This window comes from Fusarium mangiferae, assembly GCF_900044065.1.
Source record: "Fusarium mangiferae strain MRC7560 genome assembly, contig: FMAN_scaffold020, whole genome shotgun sequence".
Classification (NCBI taxonomy): Eukaryota; Fungi; Ascomycota; class Sordariomycetes; order Hypocreales; family Nectriaceae; genus Fusarium; species Fusarium mangiferae.
The window spans coordinates 668,538-680,239 of NW_024573940.1; the positions used below are offsets into that span (position 1 = coordinate 668,538).

General features: G+C 50.5%; 5 protein-coding genes across 5 annotated transcripts; 4 read left to right on the top strand and 1 right to left on the bottom strand.

The window, feature by feature from the left end:
* Nucleotides 1–558: 558 nt before the first annotated feature.
* On the top strand, nucleotides 559–1,605 carry FMAN_14601 (related to tetracycline resistance proteins; the record flags this gene model as incomplete). Its single annotated transcript, XM_041825318.1, has 1 exon — nucleotides 559–1,605. The coding sequence occupies one exon, from the start codon at nucleotides 559–561 to the stop codon at nucleotides 1,603–1,605; it is 1,047 nt and encodes a 348-aa protein (XP_041690711.1).
* A 2,545-nt stretch (nucleotides 1,606–4,150) lies between these two features.
* On the top strand, nucleotides 4,151–5,554 carry FMAN_14602 (uncharacterized protein; the record flags this gene model as incomplete). Its single annotated transcript, XM_041825319.1, has 1 exon — nucleotides 4,151–5,554. One exon carries the CDS (start codon nucleotides 4,151–4,153, stop codon nucleotides 5,552–5,554), a length of 1,404 nt encoding a protein of 467 aa, XP_041690712.1.
* Nucleotides 5,555–6,024: 470 nt separating this feature from the next.
* FMAN_14603 (uncharacterized protein) lies at nucleotides 6,025–7,515 on the top strand (the record flags this gene model as incomplete). Its single annotated transcript, XM_041825320.1, has 1 exon — nucleotides 6,025–7,515. The coding sequence occupies one exon, from the start codon at nucleotides 6,025–6,027 to the stop codon at nucleotides 7,513–7,515; it is 1,491 nt and encodes a 496-aa protein (XP_041690713.1).
* Nucleotides 7,516–7,730: 215 nt separating this feature from the next.
* On the top strand, nucleotides 7,731–8,738 carry FMAN_14604 (uncharacterized protein; the record flags this gene model as incomplete). Its single annotated transcript, XM_041825321.1, has 1 exon — nucleotides 7,731–8,738. One exon carries the CDS (start codon nucleotides 7,731–7,733, stop codon nucleotides 8,736–8,738), a length of 1,008 nt encoding a protein of 335 aa, XP_041690714.1.
* Nucleotides 8,739–8,902: 164 nt separating this feature from the next.
* Nucleotides 8,903–10,450, bottom strand: FMAN_14605 (uncharacterized protein; the record flags this gene model as incomplete). Its single annotated transcript, XM_041825323.1, has 4 exons — nucleotides 8,903–9,331; nucleotides 9,384–9,775; nucleotides 9,824–10,277; nucleotides 10,328–10,450. 4 exons carry the CDS (start codon nucleotides 10,448–10,450, stop codon nucleotides 8,903–8,905), a joined length of 1,398 nt encoding a protein of 465 aa, XP_041690715.1.
* Between the last annotated feature and the right edge of the window lie 1,252 nt (nucleotides 10,451–11,702).

Here is an 11,702-nt window from a genome sequence, read left to right on the forward strand (position 1 = left end):
GGAACATCAGTGGCAGTGGCAGTGGCAACGGAAGTGAGAGGCAGCAACACAAGATGCACGTTCGCAAAGGCCTCGACCAATCATCTCATAGAACCACTAACTCACTGTAGCCATGACTTCTGCAGCCAAAGTCCTGTGAACAGGATGTAAAGATGTGTGATGAACGAATCAGGCGTATGACAAAGTCCTTGGCGATGCTTCATGTTCAACCTGGGAAAGTCTTTTTACGACGCGGCACAAGGCCCGAGGCAAACCGCCATCAATGGTTCCTACCAGGGGCACGCTATACCAGAGTCTATTGGCTTATCATCCTGTTGTTGGAGCCAGGTAAGTGTTCGGGTGAGAAGGAATCTGGACGGACCTTGTTTTAATGTTGCACCTGGATAAGGTTTAAAGGCATGTTTATAACTGTGACTCACATGGGCAGCTGCGTTAAATGGGAGGGTCTCTCGAACCTTGGTCGAAAGTTAAATCACATCCTTACCTATATAAATGCCCATCCCTCGCCACTTGATTGTGCTCAACCTGAGATCCTTGTGAGAACTTTGAATTTCAGATATGTCTACTTTTCATCCATTTACCAACTTGCCCGTTGAACTGCGCCTTCAAATTTGGAGTGCTGCATGTCTTCCATCTACATCACGTGGTCGTGGCATACAGTACGTCAACGTCCGAGATGACAAGATAATGCCCTTGAGTTGCAACTGGCCTCTAGAACCCGATCTTGAGAGGTCAACCCATCAGCCGAATCGATCTGCCTACCTGATAGATGGAGGCCTATGGAGGGCCTGTAAGGAGTCGAGAGAAGTTGTACGCAAACATTCACGCTCCAAAAACTGGCCAGGCGGAGAAGACGCGGTGCGCCCGGCGATTCTCACGATCAGAGAAGACGAGGAAAGATGGCATATGATGGTCTACTCGAGTCGGGATATCTTTGCTATCAGGGCAGACAACTGGAGGTCTATATATGAAAAGTCTTATTCTCCCCGGCTATATATACCGAATAATGTTTCCGGAACCAACGTACGGCGTTTCGTCAAGAATGTCGCCATCGAGTATGATCATAAATGGTCTCTTAACTTCCCAGGGTCATTATACACCTTGAGAGAAGAGAACTCTGCTCGGGGATACCTAGCAAAACTACTCATTGATCGTGTCTCTACCAGAAGCAAAGGCGCCCCTGAGAACATCTGGCTCATCGACAAAAAGGCCCTCTGGATGAGAAACCCCAAGTACGAAGAGGGATTGCACCAGGTTTCAACCCCCAAACAGAATATAGCCACGGTATATCGCGATTTTGATGCAGAGTATATCGATGTTTCTTGGGGTCATGCTGTTCCCAGAAAGGATAAGATACACCCAAGTTCGCTGGACTTCGTCACAAAGCTTGGTACGAGTTTCGATTCACAGTTATTTGGGATCGCCCAGTACCTCACATCTCTGAATCGTTTTTACGAGATCAGCTTCAGGATAACCTATCAACACTTCGCGGTTACACATGCGGTTAGGCTTCTTGTTTCTCCGGAAAATGAGGTAAAGCCTTGTACAAAAGGCTGCAAGACAAAATGCAAGGATATTGGTTGGTGCATATGTAGTGAGGACTAGGGCAAGTGATGAGAAAGGTTAGGATCTAGGTCAAAACGTTCAAGGAGCTTTGGAGCATGGGACATTCGCCATTAAACGATTGACAGGATCCCTCGGTTTCAGCCAGAGAGTATCTGATCCCCATCTCGAATTGTTTTCATAAAGCCGAAAAAGTCCCTCCCGTTCTCATATATCCAGCTAAACGAGGTCGCCAAACTTCCAACACGTAATTGTTCCTGTTCTTTTTGTTTCTTCAAGTGTCTTCCCGTCTGTCTCTTCCGCATTCATGCGGTGTTCCAATTGTAGAGCCACATGACTCCAGTCAACAAATACGGTACGAGCGGGGGTCGATACCTGCGGTGTATGAAAGAGGACGTATAGATACCTCGGTTCGGCCGATTCGGCGCGACCCAAACAACCTTCCCCGATCGAAAGAAGTCGATTGGCGAACAAAAGGACTTGCATCCATCCTCGTCATGGGCCCCAACTTCTTTATCTCGTCGTGGTACGATTAGGGAATCGGAGTCATATCGGAAACGGTTCGGTCGAGTCTTGGTCGTCTGGTCAGACGAGAGATTCTCGGGGCCCGGGGTTGCCACTAAAGCACACTAAGCAAACAGTCAGTGAGAACTCTGTAACTCCGATGAACTTGAGATGATGTCGATGATGGTCTCTTCCCATTTTGGCTCATGTCTCTAACGTTAGCTGAAGTCTGGGCGACACCATGTGAAGGTTGTGCGAGTCCGACTTCGTCGCCAAAGTATGGTCATCCCCTGAGAATGACTCAGTAACACTGGACAGCGCTCAGTCGAAGCTGGACATGGGGTATTCTTTTGCCCATCCGACCATGTTCAGCAGCTTACAGCTTTCTTAACCTCTCTTAGTCTCAGCCGTACCCCTGAGCAGGACTGGCCCCGACTCAGCAGACTTCGCCAAAGACTGAAGAAAGCTGGACGATTGCTATAGTTTCCTGTCACAACAGGTGGCTCTATTGCACACTTGGGCATGATTGGCCGTGAGTTGTGAGCCCTGAAGAAACTCTTAGAAGATCGAAGACTTTGGCAGTAGGCAATAGGCTTTCGGGACTAGCAGTACGCATCCTGTCGCTGTGTATTCAACTCAGCACACTGCCCCAAAGATTGAAGGAAGCTTGCATGAAGGTGTCTTTGTTCGATGACATTGCTCTCAGAGGAGTGGCCGTGAATCTTGACCCGGCGGTCTTTCTAGAAGAGGGTGGACAGCGCATATGATACACCTCGGACCCTTGGTTTAGTGTTGAGCTTATATCAATTCAAGCATCGTCGAAGAGAATCGTGAGAAATTCGTGCGCTTTTTGTCATCTTTCGGAAGTGCGTGTTTTTGAAACTCAGGTATCGGAGCGTAGATGTCTGTCGATTGGTGTCGACCTGCAGGCTGTTCTTGCTTTCCTGTTCTCTCCCTGTAAATGGAGTGTTTAGTTGGTGAGCACGCAGCCTGGGGGATGCTCATCTCCGTCAAGGCTCTCTCAGCTTGATGCCTTCTCACTCTTTCACTTATCTTTACTCGGCTTGCTGATGGAAGCTCGGTATCTCGGCGGGAGTAGGTCGGTGGCATTCGCAATGGGCGGAGCAACATGGCGTTCGGATCTAGATCCAAGTTCTGAAAACTGGCTATACTTCGAAGAGGCTGATGCTAGATTGGAGCAGGGATAGGTAACGTTATCAGGGGCGGCAGATGTGCTGTCTCTCGACTGGAAGGACAAACAAAATATGACGGGAGTAGAAGTGAATGTCTGGATCAGGAGTGCATGTACATGTGCTTTTGGCGCTCCCGCGTCTCGGGGATGGAGCGGAAGACGCGTTTGGATGAGTGAGAATGCGTGGTGATTGTTGAAGGTGGTTGAAGAGACGACATGTAGAAATCAAAATGAAGTTGCGCACTAGCAGGAGCCTTAGAGAAGCGAAGGGCGATGACGCGAGCAATTGCGCAGGGGAAGGGGAACAGGACATGCTCTTGGATGGGAAGAGCCCAACACGTGGCATGGCCTTTTGAGGGAGGTTGCCTTCCATTCTCTCGGCACCTACAGCAATTTAAACCTCCTGTAATCTTGACTGCCCTGCGCTATCGCAAGCCAACGCCCCAACTCCATCATTCTGCCTTGTCGCCATTGCCTAGGAGGTACGCTGTCGACTGTCTGGGACCTCAGCAATCACTCCCGACGACCAACACAATCATGCGCTTGAAATCTGCAGAGCATTTTTGCACAAGGAATTGCAACAGAGCCTGCTTCCTGTGTTCTTTGCAATTAACCACGTGAGCATCTCGCTAATCCTTAACAGTCTCATTGTTCAGCCAAACCCCCCTGAATATGGCTGCCGCACGTCCGAACAGATTCCGGAACACGACCGACTTATCAAACGAGAGTTTTCTTGACTCAAATCCTCCTCCAAATTTCCAGACTATAAAAGGTCATTGCGGCTCTCCCACAGAGCTTTCCAAATTATCAACGTCCATCAACTCATCTCTATCTCCATACAAACAAACACGTCAGAATTTACAGAAACATTTCACTTCGAAATCAAGAACAATGTCGCACGCTTTTGAGATAAACGGAAAGTCTCCCCTTCTCTTCCTCCCAGAGCATCTCCTTATTTCATTCCTGAATAAGGCGTCTTTCGATACAGCCGATATCAAAAAGATTCAGGAGGAAGTCCTCGGCGCTCATTCATCATTCCTTTCAGTACCACGCGACGAGTCTGAGATCTTGAAAAGCGTACTTCGCAAGGGGCAGTTCCCTTTCACGCTCAAAGGCTACTTCAAGTTTGGTTTCCAACCTTCTTCTCAGTGGATCTCCACGCAGAGTCGAGACCCAAACCGCGGCGAGCAGTCAGTCATTGCCAGGTTTGCGGGGCGATATAAATCTGAAGAGGATACCAAAGATTGTCTGAATATCTTGAAGCTGTTCTTACATCAAACACTCCAGGCTGTTGGGACTTCAGCTTCTGACCCTTCTCCGCGACCTCCTATCGACCACTTGGTTGAATGGATCAAATGGACTGCAGACGCACTGTTTGCTGACGAGTTCCGGGAAGGCATCTGCCACATGATTGGGATGCTGTGCAGGAATGGTGGTGTTATCGATCTTTATCAAGATCGTTTTGGGACCCAAAGTCATCCAGAGACAGGACCCGACAACGCAGTCGAGCTTGCGATGCAATCTTACTGCCCCAACTCTCTCCTTGAGAACTTCCTCATGTACCGCCCAGTTGTCGAAGGTCCACTGACCGCTAGGAGCAAGCTCTGGAGACGTTTCGGCTCTGATCTTCCTCGAGGAACGCATCGCGCTGTGTCAAACATGGAGTGGATCGTCGCCGGTATTCACACCCAGTTCTACGGCCGCCACTTCGGTCCTTACACTGGTTATGGTGAGAGACTCAAAGGACTTGACTACCCTGAGGGTATTGCTGAAGTCTACAAGATCAAGGCTTATTTGCTTTCAAACGACTACTGCACCGATGAGATCGAGAGGGAGGCCCTGAACAATCTTGCCGAGGCGGTCGCCAAGACCCAGAAGATGCTGCCATTCACTGGTCGTCTTCACCATAGTGAGGAAAGCGAGAATGACGGGTTGTTCAGACTCTTCAGTGCTGTGTCATGCCTCGCTTCGGATTCTTACAAAACGGAATGTGAGAAGCTGACTGAGGAGTTTGGCCCACGACGCCATAAATTCATCATCAACGACCGGTTTGATCCTCGAGTTGAATGGATGAAGTATACGGCCGACGTCAAAATTCCCGAGTTGCAGAGTGAACCTGGAAAGAAGTTTCGCGATGAGGCCATTGAGATCTGGCGACGACTGATCATTGAGCGCGGCGACAACCGCCGATGGTGGGAGATTACGGAGCAGGATAAATGGTTCGTTCCTGTTGAAGAGGTCAAGTCTGCTCTCAGAGCCTCGAATCCATCAGCTGCAAATGCTATGGGTTTGTAAGTGTTTCCTTGGGTTGTTTCAGTGGCTAGTTGGAGGAGAGCTTTGGTTTTCTCGTAGCCCCATGGTAGGCGCTCGACACATTCCACTCGGGGGTCTGCAGTTTATTGAAATCTAGTTTAATCAAAAGGTAAGTACATGAACCCAATTTTCGAATCGTGCCACTGTGAGGGAAATAAGATAGTGACCGAGATACTAACGTTACAATAACCAGGATGTGAACCCCGCACGACAAGCGCCGATCCCACTCAAAGTCGGGGAACCTTGATCATATCCTTCCTGATTGAGTATACGGAACCGACGCTTATCAGGCGGTCATGTTTCTCCATCATTGTTGAGCGAATCTCGGTGCGGCTCTACAATTGAAGCCCGGATCCTTCTCGTCGCGCTGACTCGGTATAAAAGATCGACAGCGAGGCTTCTTCGCTTCTTCCTTCCTCCAAGGTTCTCTGCTGTCAAGTCAACCATCGATAATGAGATCCTCTTTCTCTCAGGTGGCAACAGCCAGCATCCTTCTGGCTTCAGGTGTCAATTCCCTCGCTGTCACGCATCCTCACTCCTTGCGCAGCGACACGCCTGATGAGTCTGCTCTCAAGATTCCCGGATTGCCTATGCCAAACGCGACAAAGTCCTACTGGCAGGATCCTCCTCACCGCATCGCCAACCTCCGCAGCACGAAGGATCTGCCGACAGAAAAGACCTTTGACTATGTCATCATTGGTTCCGGTATCTCAGGTGCCGCCACAGCACACAAGCTGTTGGATCGCGACTCAAACCTATCGATTTTGATGATTGAGGCGCGAACTGCAGCTTCAGGCGCGACGGGTCGCAACGGAGGTCATTGCAAACCTGGTGACTACAATGGTGTGAAGGCATGGGTCGAGACATACGGGGAGGACGATGCTCTGCGAATCGCCAACATGGAGCAGGATTGTGTCAATGACGTGCGCGATTTTGTTCGCTCACACAATGTTTCAAGCGACTTCACAGACGTCGAGACTGCGAGTCTGTACTGGACTGAAGATTCGTTCAAGACAGCGGTTGAATCAATTGAATTTCAGCATGAGCTTGAGAAGCGACGGCCCAATGACGTTCCCAAGAACAAGAGGACTATCTGGAAGGGCCAGGATGCTCGCGACTACTGGGGATGGCCTGAGATCGTCGGAGCGGTGACCTTCAAAGCTCATACTCAGAACCCATACCATACCGTCTGCGGGATGCTCGAGTACAGTCTTGAGAAAGGTCTCAATCTACAGACCAACACAATGGCGCTGAGTCTCAACCAGCTCGGTAAGAAGACCAAGGCTGGAGCAAGATGGGAAGTCAAGACAGACCGAGGAACCGTCAAGAGCAAGCAAGTCGTCCTCGCTACAAACGGCTTCACGCCAGCTCTTCACCCCGGTATCGCAAGCACCAACTTCACCATGCCTGTCCGCAATCAGGTCTCCGCCGTAACACCCTCCGCCAACACGACCGATAACAAGGTCTTCCGACGGAGCAACAGCGTTCCCGATCTCCACAGCGGCAACGTCTACATCGCCGCTCAGCCCCCAGGCGCCAAAAACGCAGGCAGTGTTGTGATCGGGGGCTCAACTCAAATGTCTCCCACGCGCGAACGCTACATTACCGATGATACCGCCATCAATGATCAGATTGCCTATGTCCTCCACGGCGCAGCGCGCACTGTCTACGGGTATGAGAACTGGGGCGGCTCGACGAAGGTCATTCAGGACTGGACGGGTATTGTGTGTGAGACACCGGATGGGTTTCCTCTGGTTGGTGAGGTTCCGGCTGAGGATGGACTGTGGGCTATTGTTTGTATGAATGGACACGGAATGGCGTGGGCTTATAGGAGTGCTGAGGCGTTGGTTGATATGATGACTGAGGGGAAGACGCCGAAGTGGTTTCCTGAGCAGTTCAAGGCGCAGCGAGCGTGGGAGGCTCAGGGTAACGACGAGCTGTGAAGTTATTAGTACAATTTACAAATTTGAGAGTCACTTGGTGTCCAGCAAACATGAGAGCACTGTTTGCGGCCTCGAGTACCTTATTGAGAAAGGCCTGTCTCGTGATTACATAATGCGATTCTTATCACCAAACTGCAATCTCCAGCCCCTCACCTAAACTCCAACTTCAACTTCAACTTCATATCTCAATTGCTTCCCGTCACAAATTCGCAACTATGGTGCCCCCTCAATTGACGATTAACCCGCCTTTACTGAATTCGGCAACCCCTTGGGCCACAGACATCAACGATCTTCTGGCAATCGCTTCATCCCCTTCGACAGGCGCTATCACGACCCGCACATCGCTTATCAATGGCTTCAATCATCAACATGAGCAGCACCAATACCTCTTCTTCAACCCTGCCACTGTGACCCCCAATCAAGGCACTTCTTCCAACCAGATTCCACCCAAGGGCCATACAGAAGATGCAATGGCGAGCTTGAATAACCTGGGCTACAGTCCCATCACGCTCGATGGGTATCTCGGCTTCTTAGCTGAGATTGCTCGTCGCCTTCCCGAAATGAGAAAGACTTTCATCGTCAGTGTCACGGGCTCACCTGAAGACATACAGCAAAGCTATTCGCGTATCGAGGCTGCTTCGAAAACCCTTCCCTTCCCTCTGGCCATGGAGGTCAACTTAAGCTGTCCAAACATTCCAGGCGCGCCGCCGCCTGCTTACGGGGGCGCTGCTCTCAAGAAATATCTTGATCTGCTCCCGAGTACTCCCTCGTTGCCCGTTGGAATCAAGACGCCGCCTTATACCCACCACGGACAGTTCGCAACCCTGATTGAAACCTTGCTTCCATCTGCATCGTCCCTTAGCTTCATCACCGCTACTAACACTCTCGGATCGTGCCTTATTCTAGAGAACGACAAGCTAGACCCCCAATTACCTGGTACTGGTGTTGGTGGCATGGCCGGTCCGCCACTTCACCCACTGGCACTCGGTAACGTGTCAACCTTGAGAAAGATGCTCGACCAAGTCCCGGAACTGAGTCATATAAGGATCATCGGGGTCGGTGGAGTCCGTGACGGGGACGGCTATCGAAGGATGAGGAGCGTTGGAGCTTATGCCGTGGCGGTGGGGACAGGTTTGGGGAAGCAAGGGCCAGGGGTGTTTGAGAGGATTGAGAGAGATTTGAAAGGGGAGTGGAGAGTGAGCTCATTGAAGGAGAAGCTGTGACTGGCCGAGGCGTAAAGGAGTATTGTCCAGTCTGTAGCTTTGAGAAGACTGTTCATGTGTTCACGGAATTTCGGTTGGCCATTGTTTGAACTCTATCAACGCTTGCATTTAACATCTATAAATCATCTATAACTACATCTAAACATCTATCATGCCTTTACCCTCTACGAAGAGTTGGAGTTGTCGGCACAAGACCAAGCAGCAGAACCGCCGCTCACGTTGTAAGAGTCGATGATACCCTTGATAGAGCCATAAGTACCACCAATCATGAGGAAGGTACCGAGAACAATAACAAAGATGCACCAGCCGACCATCATGGTCCACTTGGTAGTGCGCTGGGACTTGTCCTTGCCCTCAGCCCAGTGGTCGTAGAGCCAGAGGCAGCCAAAGAGCTGCATGCACTGCAGTGTTCCGAGAAGGGCGCCGACGAGGGAGACGAGACCGCCGAAGACTGGGATGCCGGAGGCGATGACGTAGGCGATTATGGCCATGCCGAAGGTGCAGCTGAGCCAGACAGCCCAGTGGGTGAAGCTGTTGGCGGTGAGGTGCTTGGAACCTCGGAGAAGGCGAACGAAAGCGTACTTGGCGGGAACCTTCACAAAGTCAGTATTCATTGTCATAGTACAATGGAGAAGGTCAACTTACGTGAGTGTAGAGGGTCGCAGAGACAATCAGGCCAGGAAGAGCCAGACCGTAGCTGACCTTCTTGATGGTCTTTCCAGCAGATCCGAGAGCAGGAGAAGCGACGTAGGTACCGCAGTAGTAGTAGACAACAATACCGACAACGATGTAAACAACAGTGACGACGCTCTGGCAAAGGATCAAAGCCTTCTTGTAGTGCTTGGGCTCTCGCATCTCAGCAGCGATGGGGAAGAAGACGGGAGTTCCGCAGTAGGCAAAGATGAAAGCGGCGATGGCAGACATGGCCTCAGCAAAGGTAGGGGTGTTGAAGAGCTTGTAGTCGGATTTCCAGACACCATCCTTGGGGGCAAGGTCGGGGCGGTCCTGAACACCAACGGCGATGGTAACAACGAAAACTGCATTTTGTTAGAGATGTTTTCGCAGGAGTTTATAATGAAACTTACTGGATGTGACGAGGGTGACGAGACCAACCCAAGCGAGCCAGCTGACTTTATCAAGGGTTCGAATCGAAGCGGTAACAAACGCAACAACACAAGCAACAGCCACAAAGACCGCAGTGCAAGTACCATGCATACTCAAACTGTTCAAAGCGATCGAAATACCAAGCATAGCAGATCCCGCAATGCAAATTGTAAGAAGCGAGTACGAGATACCGTAAAACTCCTTTCCAAAGCGTCCAAACACGAGACCTGCTGCGTCATCAATGCCGTAGACCTCAGGATGTCGCTGCTTGAACCGTCCAACGATGTAGTCTGACCACGTTGTGATGACGGCGATGCACAGCATGCAGATGATGCCGGGGATGAGACCGAGGGCGTCGAAGGAGGCGGGGATTGACAGGACGCCGAGACCGATTTGGGACTTCATCATCAGAACTGAAGTTCCGAGCCAACCAACCTGTTCTCATTAGCTGTGTCTTCTGGTGTTGTCTTCATTGGGTGACGTACGTTTCGGTAGTTGGGACCATCTTCGGTGATTGTTCCAAAGACAGCATCGTTGGTGACGCCGGCCTCTTCACCGTGATGCTTGGTAGGCTCAGGGACCTGATTCTCGGAATCGTAGTGGCTCATGATTGCAGTTATTCCCTTTCACGAGTTGAACACAAGATGGATAGACAAAAGAGAAGGGGAACCCGAGGACTGGAGAGTCTGGGGCACGCTTATATATCTGAGCCCCATCTCATCTGGGGTATTCCTGTTCCCACTCAACTACGTAAAAGAGTTTCGTTGGAACATTTGATCTGCTCTACCCCAAACTGACTCGCATCTCCGTTTATGGATCCCAGTGGATAACGTAAGAGATAGGGGAGTGAGTTCTTTGTCACGGGCGAGGCCCCATGGGGGCAGAATATGCTGAGCGGGCCGAGTTTGTAGCTTATCTCGAACGGGTCAACCATTGACTCTTTTTTTCACAGTTTCTGAGCCGAGAAATACCGTCCCTCGTCAAATTTTTCTGCAGAGTTTGTCCACACTTTTCCCCTTTTGTCAAAGTACACTAGACACAGTCAGGTTAGCGGTTCCGCTTCTCCAATTCAGCTCGCGGCTATTCTCGCTCCAACTCGCGACTCCAACTAAAGCTTCATAATCTCGAAGACAAGACCAGGACTGTTTGTTCCTGGGGTGAAATCTCGGGGCCCCGGGTGGCAAGGGATATTTTTTGTACGTAACAGAGAGAGGAGGAAACGTGGTTATGGTGTGATGGCAGTGTTGGGTGATTTTTCCCCAAGTTTTTGAGGAGGAGAGTGAAGTGCTCGGTGCGGAGTAGGCTCGGGTTACTCCAAGTTTTTGACGCCATATCCGCTGCTGCTGCTGCTTGCTTGGCTCGGCTTGACATGGGAGATTGTGCAGGCAGATTTCGGCACTTGACGCCGTCTCCACTTGAGGCTGCGGTCGGCCCGAGACTCATTCGCTGAGTCCAGTTCTTACGGCCGCAGAAGAGATCAGCATCATCATCATGATAATCAGTATCGCTACCAACAAGAATTACAGCATAATCTCTCTTCCTTGCTCAGCGAGTAAAGCTCAGTTCATGTTTATCTGACCATCCTTGAGTAAACCCATAAAAGCTATGAACACCCATCATCACCACATGTTTCCCATCGCCCTACCAGTGGAGTCATGCCTCAACGCACGCACTTCTAGACCCAACGGTGTTTGTACGTAAAAGAAACCACTTGATACATAATAACGTTGACCACATGTTTTCTTGGCGATTGTCAATGATAAACAGCGCCCCATGGGGAATATGGAGTTGGTCTCCATTGCGACACGTCGTGACGGCCAAGATCTTCAGATCACTACGGAGTCCTCTACCTGTCTTGGA